We start from the raw sequence: 25,659 nt of genomic DNA on the forward strand, positions 1-25,659 counted from the left end.
GGCCGGCGGAGGGACAGACGGGCAGGGGTGTCCCTCCGCCCCAGGGTGAGAGACGATGCTGCAGGGTCAACATATGGATGTGGGCATTGTCTGTCAGCTCTGGGTCCTCAGGGACCCCTCCTTGTCCAGCGTTCCCCGGTCCCTCTTGTCCCCTTCTCACCTGGCAGAGGTGACCTCAGGGAGCTGTTGTGGGAGAGGGGCTCCACTGGCTTATGTGGCCAGGGGCTCTCTGGGTGAGCAGGGAAGGCAGGCGGGTGTGTAGCTCATGGGTATCCACTCAGGCTCTGAGGACGAGGCTTTGAAAGTGTCCTGGTTCCCGCACAGCTGCTTCTATGGGCCAGGGACAGGACAGGATTGGGCAGCTAGAATCAACCCAGACTGCAGCTCAAAGTTTTGCGGGGCAGACACGCACATGTACGTACGCACATGTGTGCACACAGGCACCATTCCTTCTGGGCATCCTGTCCTAGCTGGGTACCATGCATGCAGGTCAGATCTTGCCTGTGCATCATCTCCTACCTGCATGCACATGCTTGTGTGTCCTCTCTTACACTTGCGTGCACATCAGGTCTCCTGGTCAGCCTTGCCTAAGCACACCCCATGTGTGTGAACATACACGCACCCCCAGCTGTGTGTCTTGTCCTCCTGGCTCTCAGGACTGCAGCAGCAGGATGCTCTAGCAGCTTCCTGCTTACTACTACTCACCCCGCACCCACTTCCTCCTTGCTCAGCTCTACAATGAGGAGATCCTAGACCTGTTTGACAGTGCCCGCGACCCTGATGGACGCCACCGCAAATCCAACATCAAAATCCATGAGGATGCCAGTGGGAACATCTACACCACAGGGGTCACGTCGCGCCTCATCAGCTCGCAAGATGAGGTGGGTGCAGGATGGGGCAGACATGGAGAAGGGATGGCAGCTGGATGCCCACTGGCCAGAGGGATGTGTGGCATGGGGACATCCAGGTGAGGCAGGGATCTCACCCGGGATGTAACAGAGCAGCCCAGGGGTGATGCAGGGAGAAGTCGGTGTGCCTGCTGGGCTGTGGCAGGGTGCTGTCGTGACTCCTTAGAAGGGTGCTTCAAGGTTTTGTTCTTCCCTGCCCCATGTCGTTGTAGCTCATCCAGTGCCTAAAACAGGGGGCTCTTTCCCGCACCACTGCCAGCACCCAGATGAACGTGCAGAGCTCCCGGTCCCATGCCATCTTCACCATTCACCTGTGCCAGATGAGAGTATGCACCCGCCCAGAGCTGGTGAGATATGCTTCTGCCTCATGGCTGGGCTGTTTCTGGATCTGATACCAGATGTATCAACATGTGTGTGGGTCCCTTGGAAAGGGGAGAGGGTTTGAAGTCTTGCAAAGAGAGGCAGGGCTTTGTCTCTCTTCTTTCCAGCCATAGCATTTAATGGGAGCTGAGGTCTGCCCTGGAGCAGCCCCATCCAAGCCAGGGATGGTCTGGCCCAAGGGATGGCCCAGAGCAAGCTGCTGCTGGGATCCTCTCCCCCATCCTTGAGGGGCTGGATGCAGAGGGTGAATGCTCAGGCTTTTGCTGACATCTGAGTGTGTCCAAGGGAGCTCCTGCCCACTCTGGGTCTGTGGTGGTGACCCTCTCCATGTGTGCCTGGCCACAGGTGAACGTGGAGGTGACCAGCCTCCTAGACAGAACCCAGCCTACCACCGAGTATGAGACGCTCACGGCCAAGTTTCACTTCGTAGACCTGGCTGGCTCAGAGAGGCTGAAGCGAACGGGTGCTACTGGCGAGAGAGCGAAGGAAGGCATCTCCATCAACTGTGGGCTGGTATGGCCCTGGGTACTGGCACGCAAGGGGAGGGGGGAGGCAGGGCCTGCCTGGGGGAGCCTGGGACACCTTTGAGTCCTGCTTGGAGCTGCTCTGGGCTGTTGGGGTTGCTGCTGTCTCTGCTAGGGTTTATGCTACCTGGCCCTGTAGGCAGGAATATGCACAATCCAAAATGCCAGTGGTGAGGGCACAGCTCTGCTGCTGAGGGCAGGCCTCTGGGGAGGGGTGCAGCTGGGCACAAGGGTGCAAGTCGCCAAAAGGCTGAGGTCTGATAACTTGAGCTTAAAAAAAACTGTCAGTGCACGTGGGAGACAGGCACAGCCTAGGGAAGGGGGGCGAATGCTGAGACTGGCAAGGGAAGCCCCGTGCCTCCACCTCTTGCACCCCAAACCGGTGCTGCAGCACATGCCCCAGGCCTGACATGCTGGCTACATGACAGCTACATTCTCAGCAGGGACTGAATTCGGGGGGGCCTTTCATTTGTGTTGGTAGCTGGCCTTGGGGAACGTCATCAGTGCCCTCGGAGACCAGAGCAAGAAAGTTGTGCACGTGCCCTACCGCGACTCCAAGCTCACCCGCCTGCTGCAGGATTCTCTTGGGGGCAACAGGTAAAGGGGTTCCAGGCCAGGGCTGAGCCTCGCGAGAGGACTGCAGGGGCTGTCCCCCTGCAAATAGGTCTGAGGGTCTATGGAGAAATGTAGGAGCTATTTCAGGACTCAGATGCCTCATGGGTTGCCTGGTGGGAAGGAGATGCCTCCTGGCAGGCAGCGCATGACTTTGCAGATGTAAAGACCTTGGTTTCTCATGAGTCCCACATGCAATTAGCCAGCTTTGGCAGAATTAGCTGGGGCAAAACACTCCGGAGCCCTTGCAGATCTGGGATTTGGCAGGTGGTGTTGCCCAGCATGGGATGGATTGAATTCCCTGCCTGCTTTGGGGGTGCTTCTCTGAAGAGCCCATTCTTCCCCAGCAATCCTGGGCTCGCTGGTGGAGGTTGGCTTTGCACAGCACTGTGTAATGGGGTGGGGTCTTGCTGGTGCCCTGGCTCTGGGAGGGACGGAACCCAGTTTATACCTTGGTTATAAAACACAGAAGGACCTAGGATGGGTATCTAGGGTCATGTGGCATGTGCTGGGTCCCAGGTTTCCAGGTGCCAAGTTGGCACAGGGTGGGGGAAACTGTCCTTTCACCCTGCCCTTCACCTCCCCAAGCCAAACCATCATGATCGCCTGTGTGAGCCCATCTGACCGGGACTTCATGGAGACCCTGAACACACTCAAGTATGCCAACCGGGCTCGCAACATCAAGAACAAGGTGGTGGTGAACCAGGACAAGACAAGTCAGCAGATCAGTGCCCTGCGGGCCGAGATCGCCCGCCTGCAGATGGAGCTGATGGAGTACAAGGCAGTGAGTGGCTGAGTGAGCCTGCAGGGGTGGGATGGAGGCAGGAGCAGAAAGCCTCCTCATGTTTGAACTGGGGCAGTTTTATTGGGAAAGACCCTCCTGCCTAGCATGCACTGCCCCTATTGATAGGGGTATTTGCTAGGAGAGGTCAGGAGGCTTAAGAAACCAGGGCTCAGCTCCTGCCCTGCCACAGGCAGGACGTTGGGTCAGTCTCTTGGGGATGCTAAGGCAGAGAGAAGCCTTGAAGCATCCCTTACCCTCTGCTTGTTGAGCTCAGACTGCCTCCTCATCCCTGCCTCTGCTTTGGTGTCTGGGGCTGCCCCCAGGGATGCAGTGATGGGCCCCCATGTCCCAGCTTGCCCTGCACTCAGGGACTGCCCTCCTGTCCGCACAGGGCAAGCGGGTCATTGGGGAGGATGGCTCAGAGGGCTACAGCGACCTTTTCCGTGAGAATGCCATGCTGCAGAAGGAGAACAGCGCGTTGCGCATGCGGGTGAAGGCCATGCAGGAGGCCATTGATGCTATCAACAGCAGGGTCACCCACCTCATGAGCCAGGAGGCCAATCTGATGCTGTCCAAGGCAGGTGAGGCTGGGCTAGTGTGTGGCATGATAGGTCAGCCCAGCCAGCATAGCTGGGATGGGTGCTGAGGTATAGCCTATGTCTTGCCCTGATCTACCTGTGCTTCTGCTCCTTCAGGTGATGGTAATGAAGCCATTGGTGCCCTCATCCAGAACTACATCCGGGAGATTGAAGAGCTGAGGTGAGCCGGCCACAGGGGCTGCTGAGTCACTTGGGTCCCTGGGCCAGTGGGTGCCCTGGTGGGGTCTGAGCCCAAGTGTGTCTCACAGCTCCGTGCCTCCAGCATCAGTGGGGTGAGTCGTAAGCCCTGATGGAGTAGCATCTGACTACACTGCTGCTACACTGGGGCTGCAGGAGCCCCAGCCTTGGTGCTGGGCAGTGCTTTGGCCATTGTCAACCTTTGTGTGGCCATTGATGGAGGGGGAGATCCTGGCAGGAGTGCCTGATGTCTCCCAGGGACTGCTGGCCCCCCAAAGCTGGGTCCTTCACAGTCTCTTGTGCAATCCTAGGACCCTGTCTTGCAGGATCATGACCTTCTGACCCAACATGAATGGGAATGGCTTTGTGGCAACTCTGTCCCTGGCTCACACCATCCTAAAACCAGGCAAGATCCCCTCCTCTGGGGACAGTGAGATGTCCTCTCTTTGACCACATCCCATCTCCACTCCCTAGGACAAAGCTCCTGGAGAGCGAGTCCATGAACGAGTCTCTGCGTCGCAGCCTTTCGCGTGTCTCTGCTCGACCTCCCTACTCCATTGGCTCGTCCCCAGCATCTGGCTTGGCTGGCTTGTGCAGCCCTGCTGCTCCGGTGGAGGCAGAGGCCTCTGATGTCCTCCAACGGGCCAAGCAGGACCTGGAGCGCTTGAAAAAGAAAGAGAGGAGGCAGCGGAGGAAAAGGTGAAGGCAGCTGCTGTGCGATGTTGGGAAGGGGGAGGCTGTGTGTTGGTCCCTGTCTGTCCTTGTGGGGTCGGGTATCCTGCTTTCTCCATCCGTGCTAACGCCAGAGCATCAAGACAGAGCCCAGACGCCTGGGTTCCCCTCCCAGCACTGCCTTGTCCTTGGTCTCCTTTTCACTTACCACATGATTCTGGAGGCTGTATTTGCCAAAAATGTCCAAAAGCAGGAGGTGAGGGGGCCCCCAGCAGGACCTGACCCCCCACGCTGGGACTCACCAGCAACCCTCTGCTCTCCCCCAGCCCGGAGAAGGAAGCATTTAAGAAACGGCAGAAACTGCAGCAGGACAATGGGGAGGAAACAGATGAGAATGAGGTGGAAGAGGTGAGTGGGCTTTGTGCTCATAGCAAGGGGGGATGTTTGGGTGTGGAGCATTGTCATTGCCCTATGTGGGAGAGGGACCAAGCTCAGTCTTGGCCCTGCAAGCAAGCTGGAGGGGCCGTGGACCCGAGGACTCCATGCTGGAGTATGGGGGAGCTGGATGCTCCCCAGCCAGCCTTGCTGTGGAGCAAGGAGCCCACATCTTTTTGGGCTTAGTTTCAATAAGTGTAGGTGAAGGGGAGTTGGGTGATGCAGTGCTACTCAGCTGCGAGGGGGTGGGTGCAAGGATGGATGGGGCACAGAGCTGCTCCTCTCAACAGTGTACGCTGGGGGTCCAGAAATGGTGCTGCAGCCCCTGGGCATCCTGTGTGGAAGGCTGAGTCCCATTGTGGGGGCTGCAGCCCGTCACTGTGTGGTGAGCTCAGGTTTGGAGGACAGAAGAGTTGCAGAGAGAAGGGCAAGGCCATGCTGCAAGCTGAGGTTAGGCACTTGTCCCTTAGGAGGAGGAGGAACAGGATGAGAGTGGCTGTGAGGAAGAGGATGGACGTGAGGATGAAGATGAGGACTCAGGCAGTGAAGAGAGCCTGGTGGACTCGGACTCGGATGCAGAGGAGAAGGGTAAAGTGCAGAGCCATGCATGCAGTCCAGGGCATGGGGGTGCATTTGCTGGTGTCTCCTGGCAGTGAGCTCTGGTCCCGGGAAGGGAGAGTCCACTGGGATGCCCCGGCCACACTTCCTCTTGGAGGGAGCTTCGAAAAGCACCAGGGTTGTTGCAAGGAGTCTCCCAGTGCTCTTTGGGGTGCTGCCGCTCCCCAGCAATGTGGCTTCCCATTGGGAACAGCTGCCCTCTCCCTGTGCTGTGGCTCAGTGGGGCTGTGGGAGCGATGCTCACCCATTGCTCCCAGCCTGACTGAGCCCCACCGGCCTCCAGCTGTGAATTTCCAGGCTGACCTGGCAGATCTGACTTGCGAGATAGAGATCAAGCAGAAGCTGATTGATGAGCTGGAGAACAGCCAGCGGCGCCTGCAGACCCTCAAGCACCAGTACGAGGAGAAGCTGATCCTGCTGCAGAACAAGATTCGGGATACACAGCTGGAGCGAGATCGAGTCCTGCAGAACCTCAGTGAGAACCGCCTTGCTTGTGAGATCCCATCCCTGCAGCATTGGGCCCCAGTCCCAGCTCCCGCCCAGCTGACTCAGAGCCAAAACATCCACCCTCTGCATGCAACGTTGGCTCTCGTAGAGCTTTGCCATCCCACTGCCTCTGCTTGAGCCCCTGGGACCCCCAAGACCCTGCTTGTCTTGCTGTGGGAGCAGGTCTAGTCACATGAAGAGCTCCTGACCCCGCAGGTGCTGGAGAGGTGGCTGGAAACGATCGCAAGGCAAAGCCTTTTCTAGCCTTGAACACCACTTCATGAGATGTGGGAACACTTGGGGAAACCAAAGTGCTGAGGGGCACATGAACACCCCAAAGACCTAGTGGTGCAGCTGATCTCCAGGCTCAGCAGGGCACAGGATCACTGAAGCGCATGACTGTAGGTCTAGGTCTGCAGCTCCTCTCAGCCCAGCGACTGTCCTGTAACCCACTGTACCCGCCCTGTGCTGAGCCTGAACCTTCTCTTCCAGTGGGTGCCCCTAGACAGACCCCAGCTGGTGATGGGGCCAGAGCAGAGGATGTGAAGGAGGGGTTTGGTGGGACGGAGAGGGAGCAGTGCCCAGTGCCTCCAGGCAGGGTGTGTGTGTGCAGGAGGAGCCCTGGGTGCATGGCCATTGCAAGCCTTCTCCTTGCTCCCCCAGGCACCATGGAGTGCTACACGGAGGAGAAAGCCAACAAGATCAAAGCAGACTATGAGAAGCGTCTGAAAGAGATGAACCGGGACCTGCAGAAACTCCAGGCAGCCCAGAAGGAGCATGCTCGCCTGCTCAAGAACCAGTCCCGCTATGAGCGGGAGCTGAGGAAGCTCCAGGCAGAGGTGGCTGAGATGAAGAAGGCAAAGGTACCGGGACGTGCCAGGGCAGGGATGGCATCCCTTGATCAAGTCTGGCCCCCTCCTCAGAAACAATGTTTTCCACTCCTGGTGGCAAGCACAGGATATCTGTCTGTCTGTCTAGTGGGTGGGTGCCCTGGGACAGTGGGGTACCAGCACCGGCAGGCAGTACCTCCCCATTCCAGGTTGCGCTGATGAAGCAGATGCGGGAGGAGCAGCAGCGGAGGCGGTTGGCAGAGACAAAGAGGAATCGGGAGATCGCACAGCTCAAGAAGGAGCAGCGCCGGCAGGAGGTGAGAGCCCAGCCTGCCCATGTGCCACTGGATGTCCATGTGCAGAGCAGGAGCTGGGCTGGTTGGGGGTGGATGTTTTTCCTGCTCTGGCACTCCGAGGTGCTGATAAATATCAGTTGGTGAAGCTCAGGGCCCTGCTGCACCCCACGTATGGCCTTGCCAGGGGTTGTGCAGCCCCAGCAGAGCACAGCTGGCTGAGTGGCTCCCAAGGGCTTCCTGCCGCTCCCAGTGTGGTTGTGGGAGATGCTGTGAGTTCCTGGCCATGCTCGGGGCGCAATGTGCCATCAGGGCCAGCCTCGAGGCTGGAAACCTGCTCGCTGTTAAAATCGGGAGGGAGACTGTTCATGCCAAAGTAACTGCTCCAGGCTTTGGTGGTGGGAGCCCTGGGACTGTAAACGTCGCTGGGTGTCTGGGCAGGACCCCAGGTGTCTCTCTTTCTCTCTCATGCAGTTTCAGATCCGGGCTCTGGAGTCTCAGAAGCGGCAGCAGGAAATAGTGCTGCGGAGGAAAACCCAGGAGGTGAGGGGTGGGGGGTGGCAGCCCCCAGCCTCCATGGAGGTCCTGGCCCCAGCACTTGGCTCAGAGACACCCTGTCCTCCAGATAGTGCCAGCTCTGGGAGCGTGTTTCCCAAAAGGGTGGAAGGATTTTTATGGCTCATTAACCAGGTGGGAGATGGTCGCAACCAGCAGAGGAATTGCCCATCTCCTGGGGCAGCTGAGTCTGGCAGCAGGGTATGGGCTACAATGGAGAAGGGGGAAACCCATGGGGCACAAATAGCCCTAAGGCTTTGGGTCTCCAGAGCGGCCGCTCGTCGTCTCATGGGGACCTGGGGGTGACAGCTGAGGGGCTGTCACCCCCAGGTGACAGCCCTGGGGTCAGGGATCGTCCTCGATCCCCTCGAAACCTGGGGGTTTGGGCTGAGGTTGCCAATCTGACACCCTCTCCTCCACCCCTCCTTTGGGCAGGTCTCAGCGTTGCGCCGTCTCGCCAAGCCCATGTCAGACCGGGTTGCGGGCAGGACGAGCCAGAAGCTGACTATGCTGGACTCGGGTGCGGAGGTCTCAGCCAGCACCACCTCCTCTGAGCCCGAGTCCAGCGCTCGCTCCGTCTCCAGCATCGTGCGCCAGTGGAACAGGAAAATCAACAACTTCCTGGGAGAACCCTCGTCCTCCGTGAACGGGGCTCGGCCAGCCAGGTCAGGGCAGGGATGGGTGGGTGATGAGGCATCCCAGGACTCCCATGTCTGACTTTTGGCTGATGGGGGAGCTTGAACCACTGACCCAGTGACAGGCTGTGTTGGCAGTGTGTGACTGACTGTCACCTGGGCTTGAGTCCAGTGCTGGCCTTCCACGAGCATTAAATGCCATGGCGCAAACCCTGCTGGGCTCATCTCTTGTCCCTCTCTTTGCTAAGGGAAGATGGAAATTTGGGCAATCCAGAAACAATGCAGACTCCTTCTCTGCTTCTGGCCAGCCAGAGCCCAGGCATCCTTTTGGGGCAAGTGTAGCTTTCCAGGCATGGTGTGCCTGATGGCCCAGGTGTCTCTTCTCCCCTCTGGCTGTAGGAAGAAGTTCCCCAAGAAGGGGGCAAGCCAAACCTTCAGCAAAGCTGCCCGCCTCAAGTGGCAGTCGCTGGAGCGGCGCATCTTCGACATTGTCATGCAGAGGATGACCATTGTCAACCTGGAGGCTGACATGGAGCGGCTCATCAAGGTGACAGTGACACTGGGGACAGAGAGGGCTGGGTGGTGGGTGTGGGGCAGGGGGACAGCCATGTTTGACAGTGCCAATCCCCCTCTCTTTTTCCCTAGAAACGCGAGGAGCTGGCACTGCTGCAGGAAGCATTGCTGGGCAAGAGGGCAAAACTGCAGGCAGAGAGCCCCAAGGAGCAGAAGGGGCTGCAGGAGCTGAACGAGGAGATCGAGGTGCTGGGAGCCAACATCGACTACATCAACGACGGTATTTCTGATTGCCAGGCCACCATCATGCAGATCGAGGAGACCAAGGTGAGTGGCTGGACTCAGCCCACATCCTTGGGAGATGAGGGTGTCCTGGGGCATGGACTGGACGTCCTGGAGTCCACCTCTGAGCTGTGTCTCACACTCAGTGGACATGCACCCACACAGTCACTTCTCCTTAGGTGGTTAATTGTGGAGGGGAGTGCTGCCAGGTCCTTGCACATCCATACACAGGCTGCTGGTGCCCCATGCCCCACCACCCTGGGACATAGGGAAGCTGCAGCCCCTCTCCTGCCCTATGGGATGGCGGTCCCTTGTCCCCGTGGGAGTTTCATGTGCTGGAAACATTCCAGAGAGGACTGGCTTTTTTTCCAGCAGAAACCCTGAAGGTTTTCCGTCTGGTTTTGACATTGAGCACGCTGCAGAGATGCTGTGCTGCTCCCAGCTCCCCTCTAGTGGCTGCACACTTGGCTGGAGGCTGTGTGCTGTCCCTGGCTGTCACCTAGATTGGCAGAGAAGAAGGGACTGTTGTTAATTCACATTAGCTTTTGGGCCAGTGACCTGATCTGCTGTGGATTTGTGTAAGGCTGGTGTCTTCAGATTAGTGTCTAATGTGTTGGCACCAGGATTCCAATAGCAATACAGAAGCCCTTCAGGTTGTGTTGGCCATCTCCGTGCCCAGTAGCCACTTGGACAGACTGAGGAGAGCGAGTGTTGGGACTAGGCAGTGCTGGCAGGGTGGTGGAGGTGCTGTGCTGGCCGTGGTGCCCATTCTGCCCACCCCACGCCCAGCAGCAAAGCTCCCTCGCTGCATCCAATGCCTGTCCTTCCACGTTTCAGGAGGAGCTGGACTCCACGGACACCTCGGTGGTGATTAGCTCCTGCTCCCTGGCCGAAGCCCGGCTCCTGCTGGACAACTTCCTGAAGGCCTCCATCGACAAGGTGTGGGGCCAGGCTGGGACCCGGATGCATGACGGGATTTCTTGCAGCTGGGGAGGGGAGCAGAGTGCCAGGGTGCGGACCTGGTGGTGGGGATCCGAGACACTTGCCTGAGGCCCAGCGTGGCTGTCCTTCCCCAGGGGCTGCAGGTGGCACAGAAAGAGGCCCAGATCCGCCTGCTGGAGGGGCGCCTGCGGCAGACGGATGTGACCGGCTCCTCACAGAACCACGCTATCCTGGACGCTCTGCGGGAGAAGGCTGAGTTGCACCCTGAACTGCAGGCCCTGATCCACAATGTCCAGCAAGGTGGGACGTGGGACTAGCTCATCCTCAGGCCAGGCATGCTGCCTGTGGGGCAAGGTGCCCACCCATGCTGGCCTCCCAAGAAACACGAGGAGGTTCCACGGCTGGGGCCAGAGTACCCAGGGCTGCCCTGAGGGCAATGCTGGGTGGAGATGTGTGCTCTGGCCACCACACAACAGGGACGAGGACCAGGTCCCCCCCCTCAACTGCCCGGGCTGTCCCCTCTGCCATGCAGTTCAGATGGGTCCCCTCTGCACTGCTGATGTGCTGTCTTCCTCCTGCACAGAGAATGGCTACACCAGCACAGATGAGGAGGGCTCAGAGTTCAGCCTGGCTTCAGATGGGAGGGAAGTGGCCCCAGTCCTGCCTGAGCTGGTGCTGGCTGGGGAGGCTAGGGGTGGGTAGGATCTCTGGTGCCACCCATGGGACCTTGCAGATGGACATGGACGGACAAAGCCCCACCTAAGCTTTCCTGTGGTGCCCAGCCCTTGGAAAGGGGAACAGAGATATCTCTTAGACACTATCAGGGAGTGAAGACTAGGTCATCCCTTGGAGAAGGGGTGCTGGGGAGCAGGGAGTGATCCAAGGAGTCTGGTGGGCTGGTGGCAGCCAGCTCTCTGAAAGGAGTTTATCACTGAAAGATCCATCTTTGCTCCCTTCTCCATGCAGCATCTCCCAGTCTTTCACCATGAAGGGCTCAGCAAGCCAGGATGACTTCAAGTTCAAGGTTAGTTGGCCTTTCTTTGTGGCCCCATCACAGGGAATGGGAGTGGGGGTGGAGGGGGCATGTTGCTCAGCAGTGCTCCAGGCCTCTGCTCTGCAGTCTTACCCCTGCAGAGCCAGGCTTGGCATAAGGCAGTATGGCTGGTCTCTGGGTGGGGTCAGCTCTAGGCAAGGGGCAACCCAGGCCTCCTGGTCCTATGGTCCTCTGAAGCACCAGAGACTTGGGAAACATCCACCACGTCAGCCAATACCCTCCAGATTTGAGCAGGCACCAAGGAGGTCCCTGTGCAGTGCTGCATCCATTGTGGGCAAAGGTGGAGGAAAGCACCCGTTGTTCTGCACAGGCTGTCACATTTGCTTAGAGTATGGAGAGCCATCACTGTGATGGGCATCCCAGCACAATGCAGGGGGAGCTCAGCCTCCTGTGTGCAGAAAGCATGAGCTGCTCCACCCCACAGCTTTCTGGCTGCCTGTGCCTGAGCCCTCTGCCCTACTCTAGGGAGAGCCCAAGCTCTCAGGGCAGATGAAGGCAGTGTCGGCTGAGTGTCTAGGACCCACGCTGGATGTCTCCACCAAGAACATCACCAAGTCCTTGGCATCCCTCATGGAGATCAAAGAGGATGGGATCAGCTTCTCCATCCGAGACCCCTATTACAAGGAGAAGGTGTCACGCACCATCAGCCTGCCCACGCGAGGAAGCACCTTGTGAGCATGGGATGATGGGTCTCTGGGCATTGGGAGGCTCATGGAGGCATGGGCCAGCAGGTGGGAAGTTGTGCCCTAGTTGTGGAGTTGCAGAGCAGTGAGGGTGATCCCAATCCTGCATCTATCCAGGCTTGTCTACAGCAAGCAGTGGTGGATTTCTCCAGTGGGACTTGGAGAGTGTCTAGGAGTATGTTGGCATCCTCTGCAGATGCAGAGAAGGGTACTCCAGGAGGAGGGAAAGAAGAGGGGCATGTGAGGGTCCCTGACTCACTGCCCTGGGTTATCAGCCGCCTTGGAGGCTTCTTGGGTTGCCAGAAGCCTCCAACGCTCTCACAGGATGACTCGAGGCATCCTCTCATCTTGTGATTGTGACTTCAGGGCAGCCCAACTTCTCCTGTGCTTTGATGGGGAAGGACATGGGTGTTCAGCATGGAGGGATCCCAGCAGGGTGGGGCAGGCACCCACTGTGCTCTGTTTCACTTGCTTTAGTCCCAGGCAATCTCGTGGCTCGGACACTTCACCTCTGACAAGGAGGAAATCCTATGACCGTGGGCAACCTGCCAGGTGAGCTTGGGAGCTGGAGAAATGGCAACATGGGCAGGAAGAGGCTGGGTGGCCCAGACAATTGGGGAGAGATGCTGGCAGGGCCAGCTCTTGTGCCAGGCAGCTGCCAGGTGAGCAATTCCCAAGTCATGTGTCCCTCTAATCCTTCCTGGCTCAGGCCTCCAGACGTTGGCTTTACGCCTCCCTCATCCCCACCCACCCGTCCACGCAATGACCGCAATGTCTTCTCTCGTCTCACAAGCAACCAGAGCCAGGGGTCTGCCTTGGATAAGTAAGTCCTGGTGGGGTGGGAGGGTCTGAGGGAGAGGGACCCACACCGTAACAGCAAATGGCACGTACCAGGTCCCATGGTGGGGTGTAGGAGCACAGGACTTGGGTCGGCTCCAGCCAGCTTCCTGCCACCACTTTCACTCCCTACTCCTCTCCATGAGGGAGCGGATGCTCTGCAAGGGCCATGCTGGACCCTTGCCCTGTCCTGCCTGCTGTGTGTCTCCTCTGAGACCTCTGGCCGCTTGCAGGAGCTTGCAGTCCTGGCCTCTGGCTAAGTTCTGCTTGGAGACATGGCGGTGCCAGACTTGGGCCACTGGTAAAGGCTATGGAGCATGATGGGGTGAGGCGGGAGGGGGCTCGCAGGAAGCTGAGAACTGGCACCAACCCACAAATGCTGCTCCAGCCTCCTGCAGCAACAGGTCGGGCAGCTGCCCTCATCTTGGAGCATTGCTAGCAGTGCTGACGTTCCCTGATGGAGACCTGCTGCCTGGTCCTCACATGCCCTCCTGCTGCTCTGCCCTCTCCCTGGTTCTCCATGTGTGCTTCTCTTTCTCCCTCTCTCCCCTTCTTCTCTCTGTCCTGCACTGGCTTGGATGCAATAACAATTCTCCATCTCCAGCTCCTTTTCTGCCTCTTCTAGTCGGGGTTTTCTCTCCCATAATCCTGCTAATTTTCTGCCCCTAGGTCTGATGACAGCGATTCCTCTGTCTCGGAGGTGCTGAGGTATAGACAACTTTCTATTTATTATCCCTTCTTCCTCTGCTGCTCCTCCTCCTCTCTGTCTTATGAGTCTGCTCTCCCTTGACCCTGCATGCTCCACCTTACTGCTCTCCCCCAACTCCCAGCTTGTGTGTGCTGTCCCCTCCTGGCATGCCACCTCCAGTGTCTGACACTGTCCCCTCGGTTGCAAATTTCGAAAAGCTCCTGCTCTGTTCAGCCCTTGGAAACATGGCACTGAGCTCACTTGTGGGCACTGGCTGGTTTGGGGTGGCAGCATGTTCTGGGCTCTCATCAGCATGATGCCACCATGTCCCATCCTGGTCCCCCAGCTCTCCAGCAGGATGGTGTGATGCTGGGGAAGGGGGCAAGCAACCCTGGGTGCTCCCAGTGTGTCCTTCTTGCAAGCATCTTCCAGACAGATATCTCCAGATGCTCCCCACACCTGGTTGTGCTTCCCTGGTGCTGGGTTGTGGGTGGGTAGATCTCTTTCCCAGAGGAACCAAGTCAGACTGTGGTGCAGAGCTCAGCCTTGGGACTAAGGTGCTCCTGGGCTTGTCCCACAGCACCCTCCTGCCTAGAGAATTTTCCCAAGCTGAGGGCTGGCTTTCTCTCCATCCATTAGGAACATCAGCCCTCTAGCACCCAGGTGTCCCCTCACATTGCCCATGCCCTAAGTTCTCATAGTCACTGGGCAGGTGGTACCAGATGTGTCTATGCTGTGTCACCTTGGGCAGTTTGCCATCATGCAGCAATGCAAAGTCCATCGATAACATCTCACCCTGGGGAGCTGGAATTTCCATTTAGATTCAGTGTCACCTCGAGACTGGTAGAAACACTAGGGGTCAGGGGAGGGCTGTATAATTTGAGTTTGTAAATGCAGCTGCTAACCGAGGAAATAAGGATCACATGCATGTGATTTCCAAACCCAAATTAATGAGCCTGTTTTTGTCCTCATGACTAATGCAAGTCTTACATGGCCTCAGGCCTGTCCTTCTCCAGCCCTGTGCCTCAGTTTCCCTGCCTATAAGAAGAGACTAGCACAACTCAGGGCCCCACAGCCATGGGGAGGCTGTGCTTTGGGATGCTAGCTGGGAAGGCCTGCTGGTGGCCATGCACACTAGGGTCTGGAAGGGTAGGGCTGTTGGTCTTCAGCACCCTCAGTACTGCTAAAGTGGAGGGGACTGGCAGATGCTGTGTCTAGAGGGACAGGCAGCAGGTGTCCCTTGGAGGAAGGTTTGTCAGGGACAGGTCCTATCCTGCCCAGAGTCAGTGGTGGCTGCAGAGCTTCCACAGCCATTGCTACAGGGACGCTGGGTGCAAATGCCAGTGTTGTCCTTTGTCACCCCTGTGGTCTTATGTAAAGGAGTGGGGCCCTGTCTCCAAATGCCACCAGCCACAGGCTGACAGCCTCCAAGGAAGTGGGGTGCTGGATATTGGTACCCTGAAACACTTACACAGCAGAGCTTCAGGCTGGAGAAGATGTGGTTTGTCACAAACTGACCTGCTGACCGATGAGATGGGTCTCGTGGGTCTGTGCTAGCCAGGCGGCAGAGGTTCAATAGAAGAGCAGAGGCCACTGTGCAGCCCCCCCCTTTCCCAGTCTGTTTTGCTGGGCCAAAGGCAGTAAGCAGGGACTGCTCCTGAGGAGATTCCTGGGGTTTCCATGAAGAGCTTTTCCCAGACATGCCAGCTTCAGCCCAAGGGGCCCATCGTACTGCGAGGCGGTGGAAGATGCTTGGGGGTGAGGCGGCTCTTGCTCTTCCATGCCCCTGGGACTGTGTAGTGCGGTGCCTTTCCACACACTCCTCACCATGCTTTTTCTCTTTCCCACGCAAGGGGCATCATTAACCCAGTGGGTGGCACCAAGAATGCCCGGACAGCCCCGCTGCAGTGTGTCTCTGTGGCAGAAGGACACACCAAGCCTGTGCTCTGCCTGGATGCCACCGACGAGCTGCTTTTCACTGGGTCCAAAGGTGCGTGATGGACAGAGAGGATGTGGGGATTGCTGGCCTGCAAATGCTATGGGAGCAGGCTGGTGTGGGGGAATACACGAAGTGCTGGGCACCATGTGGACGGTTCCTCCTGGGCCTCTTTCCTGTCCTCAGCACTGAGGCTTGCCCTGCACTGTCCCATTGCTGGGGCTGGCTGGCTCCTTTCCTCTGGCCCTGTGGGTGGGGGGAGACAATGCTCAGAAGGGGTATTGCTCCTGAGCCACCATGCCCTTGGAGGGAGACCCCCCAGCCTGATACTCTTGGGCACATTCCTCCTCCCGCAGACCGGAGCTGCAAAATGTGGAACCTGGTGACGGGCCAAGAAATTGCTTCCCTCAAGGGTCACCCAAACAACGTGGTTTCCATCAAGTACTGCAGCCACACGGGGCTGGTGTTCACTGTGTCCACGTCGTACATCAAAGTGTGGGACATCCGGGACTCGGCCCGGTGCATCCGCACCCTCACGTACGTGGCAGGCGGGAGCAGCTGTGGGGGACCCTGGGCATCTCTGGCTTTGCAGAAGCCAGTCCCAGGACCTACTGGGGCTGGGGAAAGGGTCAAGTGCCAGCTGCTTTAGTGCCAGTTCGCAGTGCTGCATCTTTAGGGAACAAGGAGGTTGGGAGAGATCTTGGGGTGAAGGGACACGTGGTGACCTCCTGCAGTGAAGCTCAGGGTGAAGAGCTTTGAAGACATTTGCAGCTACTTCTGGGGGTGGCCAGTAGAGCCAGCAGCTCTGTAGAGGAGGCACAGCCCCTAACAGCATCGTGGCTGAGTAAATCACAGGCTCTTCAGTGGGAAACTCAGATCTTTATGAGGAGTTTGAGGAGCATGGGACAGGCTGTATCTGTGGTCTGCCAGTCTGGAGCAGGGCTCAAATGTTAGGGGAGAAGGGCAGGCCAGGGTTACCAGCTCGCTCCAGCATAGAGCTCCTTTCTCCATCTAGCCTCAGCTCATTTACCTGGGCCTGAAGGTGCTTCTCCTCTGATGTAGAGGACAAATACCCTGCCTCCCTGTGTGGACTGCCAGCACTAGCCAGCTCTTCCTGCAGGAGGCAAAGAGGAATGGGAGGACAGAAGAGCAGCCTTCAAATGGAAACCAGGGCAGGATGCTCCATGTCCTGCACACACCCAACACCCTTGGCTCCCTCTGCAAGCAGGGCACTGGCCTTGGGGACAGAGATCTTGTTGATCCCATGGTGGCCAGAGAGACGGTGATACTCTAGGGCTTTTCCCTAATGTGAGACCCACCTGTGCCAGCCTGGAGCCAACAGCGCCATGCAGTTCCTCAGTGGGGTACTGGTGGCTCTGCTCTCTGCTCATCTCCCTCCCCTTTACCTCTCTCTCCCTTAGATCTTCTGGACAGGTGATCTCTGGGGATGCGTGTGCTGGGACCACCACCCGCACTGTCACCAGTGTGCAGGGGGAGCACCAAATCAACCAGATTGCTCTCAACCCCACTGGCACCACGCTTTATGCTGCCACTGGTAACTCTGTCCGCATCTGGGAGCTGAGCAGGTGAGGCGGTAGTGCTGGGGTGGGCAGGACAGCTTGTGGATGCCGAGTGGACACTGTCTGCTCAGAGGGGCCTGAAATGACTCCTCTTGGGGAAAGTGAAAGCCTTTTTAGCAATGGAAGTTGCCTGGAATAAGGACTTTCAGGACCCTTTCCTATGGGACCCAAGGGGTGTTGAGCAGTGGTGGAGCTACTTGGGGTGGGGAGTTTGTCCATGGTCTGGGCAGGGCTTAGGAGAAGGGGAAAGACATGTGGGATGAGCAGCAGTATGCTCCTGGTTTTGCCCTTGCCAGGTGCGCACTGGGCTACTGACCCTTTGCTGGAGCCTAGGTTCTGTAGCCAGATGTTGGCATGCCTTGAGGCTGCCTTCCTCCCCTGGCATCACTAGGAAGAGGAGTGTCCCTGCTCACAGTCCCCCAAAGGGAACAACTAGGGGGCTCCAGGGCTGTGAGGGGCTCTGCCTGGGAGAGCCTCTTGGGGGAGCTTTGGCATCTGGGAAGGGGCTGGCTGACCCATGTTATTGAACTCAGGTTGCAGCCCATCGGGAAGCTGAGTGGCCACATCGGGCCTGTGATGTGTCTCACAGTAAACCAGACGGCGAGCAACCATGACCTGGTGGTCACAGGCTCCAAAGATCACTACGTCAAGGTACTCTCCTCCTTGGAGAGCAGAGCCCTGTGTCTGATAGGAAAGCACAGATGTTGGCAACCCCTAAGGTCTCTTCTCCTGAAATCTGAGCCCGGATTTCTGTTTCTACCTCTGAGGTTTTTGAGTATCTCCTCACCTCAAATCTTGTCTTTTGGCTGGACCACAATAGAAATGCACCTTTGGAGATGGATTTGCATCTCGCTCATCCCGCAGGCTCTGTAGCTGGTATTTCCATGTTATGGCTGACCCAGATCAGCAGCTCTTCCTGTTCTGCTCCATTTTCCTCCCTGATACAGATGCTTTGTGCCTGCTCCTTCACAGCTCCAGCACAGCAAGAGCTTGCCCCTCCCTTTTAGGTTTTTGCTGATTTTTAGCAGGTTGAATTGGCGCTGGCACCAGGGGAGGGAAGAGGGATGGTGAGATGGTGAGGGAGGCAGGATCCCACTCTTCTGACAGCTGCAAGCTGTTAGCTTGTCTCATGGAGATATGTGAAAGCTCACCATGAGTAAAATGCAGCAGAATGGGGGCTGTCTCTGGTGGCAGACCTCCCCTGATGGTGACAGGACCCCTGGTGAGACATCAGCCCCAAAAAAGCCTCCTCTGGCCAATGCCCACTCCTCTTTCCAGCATCACCCTTGTTGCCCTGAGCCTATAAAACAGAGGATGATGGCCAAGTTCTCCAGGAGAGGGTCACCTCTGTTTCCAGTGCCATCTGGGGTCTCTCACCCACTGTTGTTTTTTTTTTTCCCCAGGTCTTTGAGATTGCGGAGGGCACGATGGGCAATATTGGCCCCACTCACAACTTTGAGCCACCTCACTATGATGGCATTGAGTGCTTGGCTATCCAGGGAGACATCCTCTTCAGCGGCTCCAGGGACAACGGCATAAAGAAGTGGGATTTGGAGCAGCAGGAACTTATCCAGGTCTGGAGGGGAGCATACAGCACAGGTCCTCTGGGTAACGTGGGGCAGAGGAGTGCTCCTGCTTGGACGCCTGGGGGGACCTTTGTTCAGGGAGCTGGTGCCAGTGTCCTGCACTGAGCTAACCAGGGAGGGCACTCCCATTCCTGGGAATCTGGCAGTGCGTGTGCGAGGTGGCTCTATACCCCAGTCTGTGCTGTAGGGCACTCAGGGCTGCCAGCTCCCTATGGCACACAGGCTGCAGCATCAATTGCAGTGCCAGATGTTGTGTTCCTCTCTGAAGACAGGATTGTTGCCTCCTGCCCAGGGGACAAACCAAGCACTGACTTTTGAATCCATCCCCTTGGCCTCCTAACGTTGCATCACTAGCCCAATGACCCAGATCAGGCCCAGTGACAGTGAGGATCTGAGCCTCCCAGGTTGGGTGCATGAGGCTGCTGCTGGTGCTGCTGATGAGGTTGGTCATGATCTCTGTTCTGTACTTGTACCTACAGCAAATCCCCAATGCCCACAAAGACTGGGTCTGTGCCCTGGCCTTCATCCCTGGCCGCCCCATGGTGTTGAGTGCCTGCCGAGGAGGCATGATCAAAGTCTGGAACGTGGACACCTTCACCTCGGTTGGGGAGATCAAAGGGCACGACAGCCCGATCAATGCCATCTGCACCAACTCAAAGCACGTCTTCACTGCCTCCAGGTGAGCCGTGGGCTTTCTGCTCTCCAGAGCCCCTGGGAGGTGGGAGACCCCTGGGTTGAACTGTCATCCCCAGGCCTGGGTGGGTTTGTGCTGAGTGGACTGGTAGCAGGGAGGGAGGGAAGGGGAGAGTCTCGTAGCTTTCTAGTTCCTCCACTCCTTCATCTCATCTTGCTGACCTTAGCTTTCCCCATGACACGGCCTGCCCACTGCAGTGCCAAGAGCTATTCCCCCGTCCGTCTCCTGCCCACGCTCCGGTGATGCCCCAGGTTATCCCCCATGCAGGGACCCCTCTCCCCCGGGGCTGGGCATCCTCTGCTGCTCTTGGGGAGCTCTTTGGCAGCAAGACTGATATCCTCTTTTTCGACCATGTCCCTTTTCTCCCTTCCTTTTTCTCTGTCTCTCTCTGTCTCTCCTCCTCCCCATGTCCCATCTGTGCCACAGTGACTGCCGGGTAAAGTTATGGAATTACGTGCCTGGGCTCACCCCTTGCCTTCCACGACGCGTCCTTGCCATAAAGGGCCGTGCTACTAGTCTGCCTTGACCCTCCTGCTCTTTCTGACTCTCTTGCTCATGCACTTTTATTCTGTCTTTTCTTTCCTTTTCTCTTTCTTTCCATCTCTTTCTCCCTCTGCCTTTCTCTCTGTTGCTTGCTTTTGCTCCTCTCTCTCTCTGTTTTTCTTGCTTTCTCTCTGGTCTGAGCTGCTGCTTCACGGTATGAAACTATTTTGCGTTTTTCCCCACTTGATTAATCTTTGCTAGAAGTGACTTGTCCTTTGTCTCAGCCATACCCTTGCGTTGTTTTGGTTTGCTTTTTTTTTCCTTGATGAGTGCCCACATCTACTGTGGCAGCTCCATGGAAGCCATGGCCTGTCCACACCCTTGCATGGATGGTGGGGTGGGAGCCAGCAGCCACCCCCAAAGCAGACCATGCCCTGGGGAGATCAAGCACAGCAGCTCCCTGCGGTGTGACTGCTTTGACCTAGTTAGAGCTCATTCAAGGGGTGCAGGAGTCATGTTGTTGGGATCAGCCTTGGAGGTCACCATTTCCCTTTGGCCCCAACTGCTGCCAGTGGGGTGAGCTGGAGGCTGAGCCCCATTGGGCCTGCCTGCTCCCCAAAACATATTGGGCAACCTCCTGCCAAGAGAAAAGGGCCTGGAAGTCTTGTGGGCTGCATGCTGCCATGGGCTGGGGGTGGGGAGCGTTTCTCCTTGCAGTGCCTCTCTGCAGCATGTCTGTGGGGCTCCTGCAGGAACCCCTGGGTCACGCCACCCCTTTCACCTTTGTTTCTCAGCGACTTGACAGTGAAGCTCTGGAGCGGGAGGAGGTTACCTGCGGGTTCGAACTAGGAACTGCAAAAAGACTGGAAGACATGACAGGAGGGTGAAAGCCAGGGTACCTCTCCCTCACTATCAAGACCTCGTCATCTACAGGAGCTCAGCCCAGGAATAGGGATTTCTTTGTGCCTGACCCAATGTGGTGGACAGTGTCCTGCCTGGTACTTTGAGCACTGCCAGCTCCTGTGAGGAGGCAGCTCCATAGGGCACTCTCAGCTCTATCTTCCCTCCTGCTGAGGTTTCTTGATGGTTTCCAGTGACCCCAAAATATTTAGTCTCCCTTCTCATCCACCCTGCTGCAACGCCTGCTGGGACTCCTAGTGGTCAGAGCTCTTTGACTCCTTCTAAGAGACACCCAATTCCCTCCTGCCACCGTTGGCTCATGTGGCCTCCATGGTGATGTGCTGCTTCTGTCCTTGTTGGTGCTGGGGCTGGTTCCTGCAGGAGTCTTTCTCTACTCCATCGCCACGAGGACATTTGGTGTCTGCTGGCCAGGACCACAGCATAGAGGTGCTGCTGCCTTGGAGATGTCACCTGTGGGACAGCCTTTCTGCTGTGAGAGGTCTGCAGAAGGATATCCAGGTAGTCCTGTCATTTCCCCATCCTCTGTCTACCTGTTCCCAGTGATTGGAGGTGTGTACCTCTGAGCTCCTTTGCCATGTCCCAGCCATGGAGGTACGGCAAGCCTGGATCTCAATCAGGCAACTTCCAGATAAACCTGCTGCAGTTCCTCTTTGACATTCTCCAAACCCCAGTCATAAACTCAGCCTGTCCCATAGCTCTTAGGCTCTTTTCCATGTGCCCACCCTGTTCTGCAGTGGGGAAGGAGAAGGCTGCTTAGCCCTGCTTTTGACACCTTGGCCCTCAGCAGGAGTTTTGTGGTAGGTTCCTGCAACATGTTAACCCCCTTGAGATGGAGAAGTGAAGCAAGAACGGAGGTAACAGGACAAAGAAGCCAGGGCTGGATTTGCCATCCCCACCACTATGGCCCATCTTGTTTTGCCATCACTGGGAGCTGGAGACTGTAAATTGTTCCCCCAGGCTCTGCTCTCAGCCCTCTACCAGGGATGGGGTTAGCTCAGGTTTGACCAGTTGGCCCCCCATAGATCCAAGAGCTGGAGGGGGCCCAGCAAGGCACGGAACAGCCAGAGTTTGGGCCAGGATGGAGTCGGCTATGCCAGGAGCAGGGTGAGGAAGGGATTGCACACACTGGTCTCGCACAAGTCCCCTGATTCCCCATACTTGAAGGACTATCCTGAATTGGATGATCTTGCACAATCCAACCACTATGAAAGGCTGGGGGCTTCATCCAGGACTGTGTACCCAATGGCGCAGCTTCATCAGGGGCCCTCCTCCCTCTCTCCTGTGCAAGGGAGCCTGGTCTCACACTGGAGCTTTCCTCTTATCTCTCCTGTGGCTCGTTGGACCATTCCCTGCTCCATCCTGCCCTGGGCCAGACAAGACTTCTCAGAGGATGGCTGAGGAGACCCTGGGGAGTGGTGCCCTTGCCTCACATGCTCTCACTTCCCCTCTGTCACAGAAGAAGCAGCATTTGAACTCAAAGTTAAGGATTTCTCCACATGATGCCATCAGCACTGAACTGAGAATCTCGAGCCAGGGGATCCAGGACCTGCCCCATAAAGCACAGACCATTTTCCCTCTGCTTTCTCCAACCGTGGTGACTCACCAGCCCCAGGTGATTTGCCACCAGCCCTCGTTAAAACCATTCCAGCTGGAGTGTGGGAATTCTTCTGCATCTTAAAAGGCAGGAGATCTCTGTTGATTTCATAGGGGTTTTTTGCCTTTGGGGGTGAAAAAAAACCATCCTGCTGCCTTGCTTTGTTGGAGTGTGTGATGGTGTGTGTGGTTGTGACCCTGCCCAGGACAGTGACTGGTCCCACATGATCCTGGCCGAGCCCCGCACAGACCGGCAGCTGCATTGCGGCAAGGAGCCCTCCTGCCATGGCTGGTGAAGAAGTGGTGCCAGTGTCAGTAGCTCTGGGCTGTGCGCCCCAAAGGACTTAGGGGGAGCAAAGAAAAATGCACGGGCCACCATAGCCCGCAGAGTAACACAGAGGTGTGGGGGGCTGGAGGAGGTGTTACCCTCCAAGCCTGTCTTGGAGAAGGTTTCCCTGCTCATTCCTCAGCCAGTTTAACCTTTGCTTGGCCGGAGATACATGTGTGTATGTGTGTTTGACTGTCTAGCCAGGTGTACCATGTGACATTGGTGTCTGCACCAAGATATGCCAGTGCCTGACCTGAACCTCTTGCTGCTCCCTGCTGAAGTTGGTGAAGGGACCTGCTCTTGCAGATCTTGGGACCAGACCTGCCTTGCTTTTCACTACCAGTTTCTTCCTGTGGGTAGGCTGCAAGTGCCTGCTTGATTTCCCAGGGCTGAGTTGACAATGGATGATGCTGAGCATCCACCTCGCTGCTGCGTCCAGCAGCACATTGAGGTGGCTTCAAGGCTTTTGCAGCCAGCAGGTGGAGGGAGCTGGGTACTGTGGCACAGCAGAAAGCGTCCAAAGAGGGGGGTGTCTTTAAAGCGAGGAGTGACTGTGATCCCATAGCTCTGTGTGTGTGTGTGTGTGTGTGTACATCTTAATATCAGCATGGGATGGTATTTTCTGTGCAGGAGAGCGTTTCTCGGGTGTTGATCTGGTTTAGCTACCTCATGGTGCAAGCTGGGTGCTGTTGTCACTGGGTTTCGTTTTGGGGATGGAGATGGGAGTTTGTGTTTTTAGGTTTTTTTCTTCTCTTGATTATTGTTATTCTTATGGTTTTAAAACTTGAATTCATCCTGGGGACACATGGTCTCACCTCGCTGCATGTCTGAGCCACCCCTTGCATCCCCCTCCCAGCCTCCTCCTGAGCAACGCAGCAGGACCAGCATCCTGCTCTCCCTTTGCTCCCCAGCTCTCCCCTTTGCAGTGGGATCCCCCAGCTGAGTCGCAACACTGAGATTTTGCTCCTGCTGCTGGTGGGATGCTTGGACCGAGGCTTGGTGTTGTTGCCATTAGTTATTGCATTGATTTGCAGCCTGGAAGTGGTCCCTCTTGTCCCTTTGAAGGACGGAAGGTGACCTTTGAAAGGCTCAGCTCAGCCTGTATTCCTGCCTCTGCTCTCACAGATACTTGCTGTGGATCCAGTGAAGACCACCTTGTTTGGGAAATGTAATGCAAAGCACATTGCTGTAATAGGCTGGTCCCCATTTTCAAGAGCCTGCTGTAATTTAGTGGCAACATGGAGCAGCAAGGAACTGGTGCTGTAAAAACCTCTGTTCAGGGTGGGGGTGACTGTGAGACAAGCTGATTGTCATGTGCGATGTTTGATTTTTCACCCCCAAAACCTAGTTGAATCTAGATCCTGTCCCAAGCACTGAACATAAACCAGAGTAACCCTGGAGCGCCCAGATTACCCCCTACTCAGGGCTGGGAGCCAACACCGGGCCGTACCCCACTCCCTGGCACAATGGGGTTTGGGAAGGGGTTCACAGCTCTGAGCCACAATCAGTTTGGTGGGGGCAGGTTCCCCCAAACACTAAAGCACAAGCTCCCAAAATGCAGGTAGTCTAGCAAGGGTAGCCCCTTGGACTCTGGCCCGTCAGAGCTCAGACTGGGGCCATGGGCTTGGACAACCACGGTGGACACGGGGCTAGGGATTACAGTGAGGGCTCTTTGCCTGCCAGAGAAAGCAGGTGAGCTCTTTTGTCCTTTTGCACTGTGCTGGCGTGCTCCCCTGGGGCTCCGGACTTGCACTGTGGCATAGCTTAAGTCACTTCTTGTGGTCTCTCAGCCCCTCTGCCAGCCTTTCCATTGCATGGACAGTTTGCAGCTGCCTTTGCACCATGCACCTCGTTTTGTTTCACCCTTGGGTACGTTGGTTTGTGCCAAGGGTGTGATGATAGTGGTGGGCCAGGGAGAGCCTTCCCTTGCTCAAATCACTGAGTGATGCTTTTGGCCCTGGGCCCTGAACTCTTGCTCTGTGCACCTCCTCCCTCCAGCACACGGGGGCCACCTCCAGCCTCTGCTGAGGGTGTAGTACTGGCCCAGAGCTGAGCTTTGCACACAAGGGGTGGAAGATGACTCGGAAGCCCAAAAGCACTGGGCCCCCAAACCACTGTGAGCCCATCCAGGGAGCCTAGGCACTGCCCCCTCCCTGGAACCCACAGCTCTTATGGCACAAAAGGACAGGCTTACGGTGCACCTCCCAGTCTGGCCAGCTGTGAGGAGCTGGAGCACCAGGGTCCTGTCACCCACAGGTACGTTGTTCCTCCCCAGCACCTCTGAGCACAGCTGCTTCGGGGTCTCACATGCTGCCTCCTGCCTTGGTGCTGCAGAACCAGTGCCTGCTCCCCAGGGTGCTCTCCCAGTGCCCCTCTCCCAGTCCTTCCCCTGTCCCATGCTGGACAGGGTTCAGGTACGATCCCTGCAGAGCAGTGCTCCCACTTGCTTTTCAGCCAGCTCACTGGAGCTTTGCTCTGTCCTGCAGACTGCGTGCTCTCTGTGAGCCCCTTTCACCCTCCTGGGGAGGGACGGGGACCCTGGCTGTGGCCCCTCTGTGTGCTGCATCGTGCTCCAGCTGTAACTGCGAGGGAGCCCAGAACAGCCCCAACCCCCCAGGCACTGTCCTGGCTTCCCAGGCCTCACCCCCAGAAAAACACAGCCCTGCACCTTCCTCCTGCCTCCAGTGGCTTGTCCCCAATCCATAACAGCTCTGCCCCTGGTACCTGCACCGTGGCCCGTCCCCTGTGCTCTGGGACCACCCGGTCCCCTCCGGTCCAGCCTTATGGCAGGGCTCGGGCAGCTGCAGCGTTGTGTCGCCTGCTCCATCACCTCTTCCTGCTGCACAAGTATTACAAATAGCAGGTGCCTTTCCTTGCTCAGAGCTGTTTTCTAGAGGCCAACTCTTGTGAAGGCTTTTTTTTTTTTTTCTCTGCTGGGTTGTGCAGCCTAGCCCAGTGGTCTGGGTTCGTCAGAGGACAAGGCGTGTACATATATTTTATACCTCGATGTGTTCCTGTAAATAGTGTAAG

At 57.1% G+C, this 25,659-nt stretch overlaps 1 protein-coding gene across 1 annotated transcript in view; it reads left to right on the forward strand.

The window, feature by feature from the left end:
* KIF21B (kinesin family member 21B) overlaps window positions 1–20,636 on the forward strand; it is a gene marked incomplete at its 5' end in the record, with an annotated part of 23,750 nt that extends 3,114 nt beyond the window's left edge. Inside the window, 32 exons of the mRNA XM_010288668.1 lie at window positions 732–881; window positions 1,121–1,255; window positions 1,635–1,802; window positions 2,295–2,410; window positions 3,014–3,209; window positions 3,601–3,790; window positions 3,905–3,968; window positions 4,460–4,684; window positions 4,984–5,065; window positions 5,563–5,680; window positions 5,994–6,185; window positions 6,860–7,059; window positions 7,236–7,343; window positions 7,794–7,862; window positions 8,310–8,539; window positions 8,909–9,056; window positions 9,155–9,349; window positions 10,142–10,243; window positions 10,381–10,546; window positions 10,830–10,877; window positions 11,209–11,270; window positions 11,766–11,971; window positions 12,461–12,535; window positions 12,693–12,806; window positions 13,490–13,528; window positions 15,362–15,498; window positions 15,801–15,981; window positions 16,866–17,030; window positions 17,558–17,675; window positions 18,428–18,598; window positions 19,090–19,289; window positions 20,582–20,636. Coding sequence (XP_010286970.1) covers window positions 732–881; window positions 1,121–1,255; window positions 1,635–1,802; window positions 2,295–2,410; window positions 3,014–3,209; window positions 3,601–3,790; window positions 3,905–3,968; window positions 4,460–4,684; window positions 4,984–5,065; window positions 5,563–5,680; window positions 5,994–6,185; window positions 6,860–7,059; window positions 7,236–7,343; window positions 7,794–7,862; window positions 8,310–8,539; window positions 8,909–9,056; window positions 9,155–9,349; window positions 10,142–10,243; window positions 10,381–10,546; window positions 10,830–10,877; window positions 11,209–11,270; window positions 11,766–11,971; window positions 12,461–12,535; window positions 12,693–12,806; window positions 13,490–13,528; window positions 15,362–15,498; window positions 15,801–15,981; window positions 16,866–17,030; window positions 17,558–17,675; window positions 18,428–18,598; window positions 19,090–19,289; window positions 20,582–20,636 — 4,425 coding nt within the window. The remainder of the gene's footprint in view (window positions 1–731; window positions 882–1,120; window positions 1,256–1,634; window positions 1,803–2,294; window positions 2,411–3,013; window positions 3,210–3,600; window positions 3,791–3,904; window positions 3,969–4,459; window positions 4,685–4,983; window positions 5,066–5,562; window positions 5,681–5,993; window positions 6,186–6,859; window positions 7,060–7,235; window positions 7,344–7,793; window positions 7,863–8,309; window positions 8,540–8,908; window positions 9,057–9,154; window positions 9,350–10,141; window positions 10,244–10,380; window positions 10,547–10,829; window positions 10,878–11,208; window positions 11,271–11,765; window positions 11,972–12,460; window positions 12,536–12,692; window positions 12,807–13,489; window positions 13,529–15,361; window positions 15,499–15,800; window positions 15,982–16,865; window positions 17,031–17,557; window positions 17,676–18,427; window positions 18,599–19,089; window positions 19,290–20,581) is intronic.
* Window positions 20,637–25,659: the final 5,023 nt, after the last annotated feature.

This window comes from Phaethon lepturus, unplaced genomic scaffold (genome assembly GCF_000687285.1).
Source record: "Phaethon lepturus isolate BGI_N335 unplaced genomic scaffold, ASM68728v1 scaffold22640, whole genome shotgun sequence".
NCBI lineage: Eukaryota > Metazoa > Chordata > Aves > Phaethontiformes > Phaethontidae > Phaethon > Phaethon lepturus.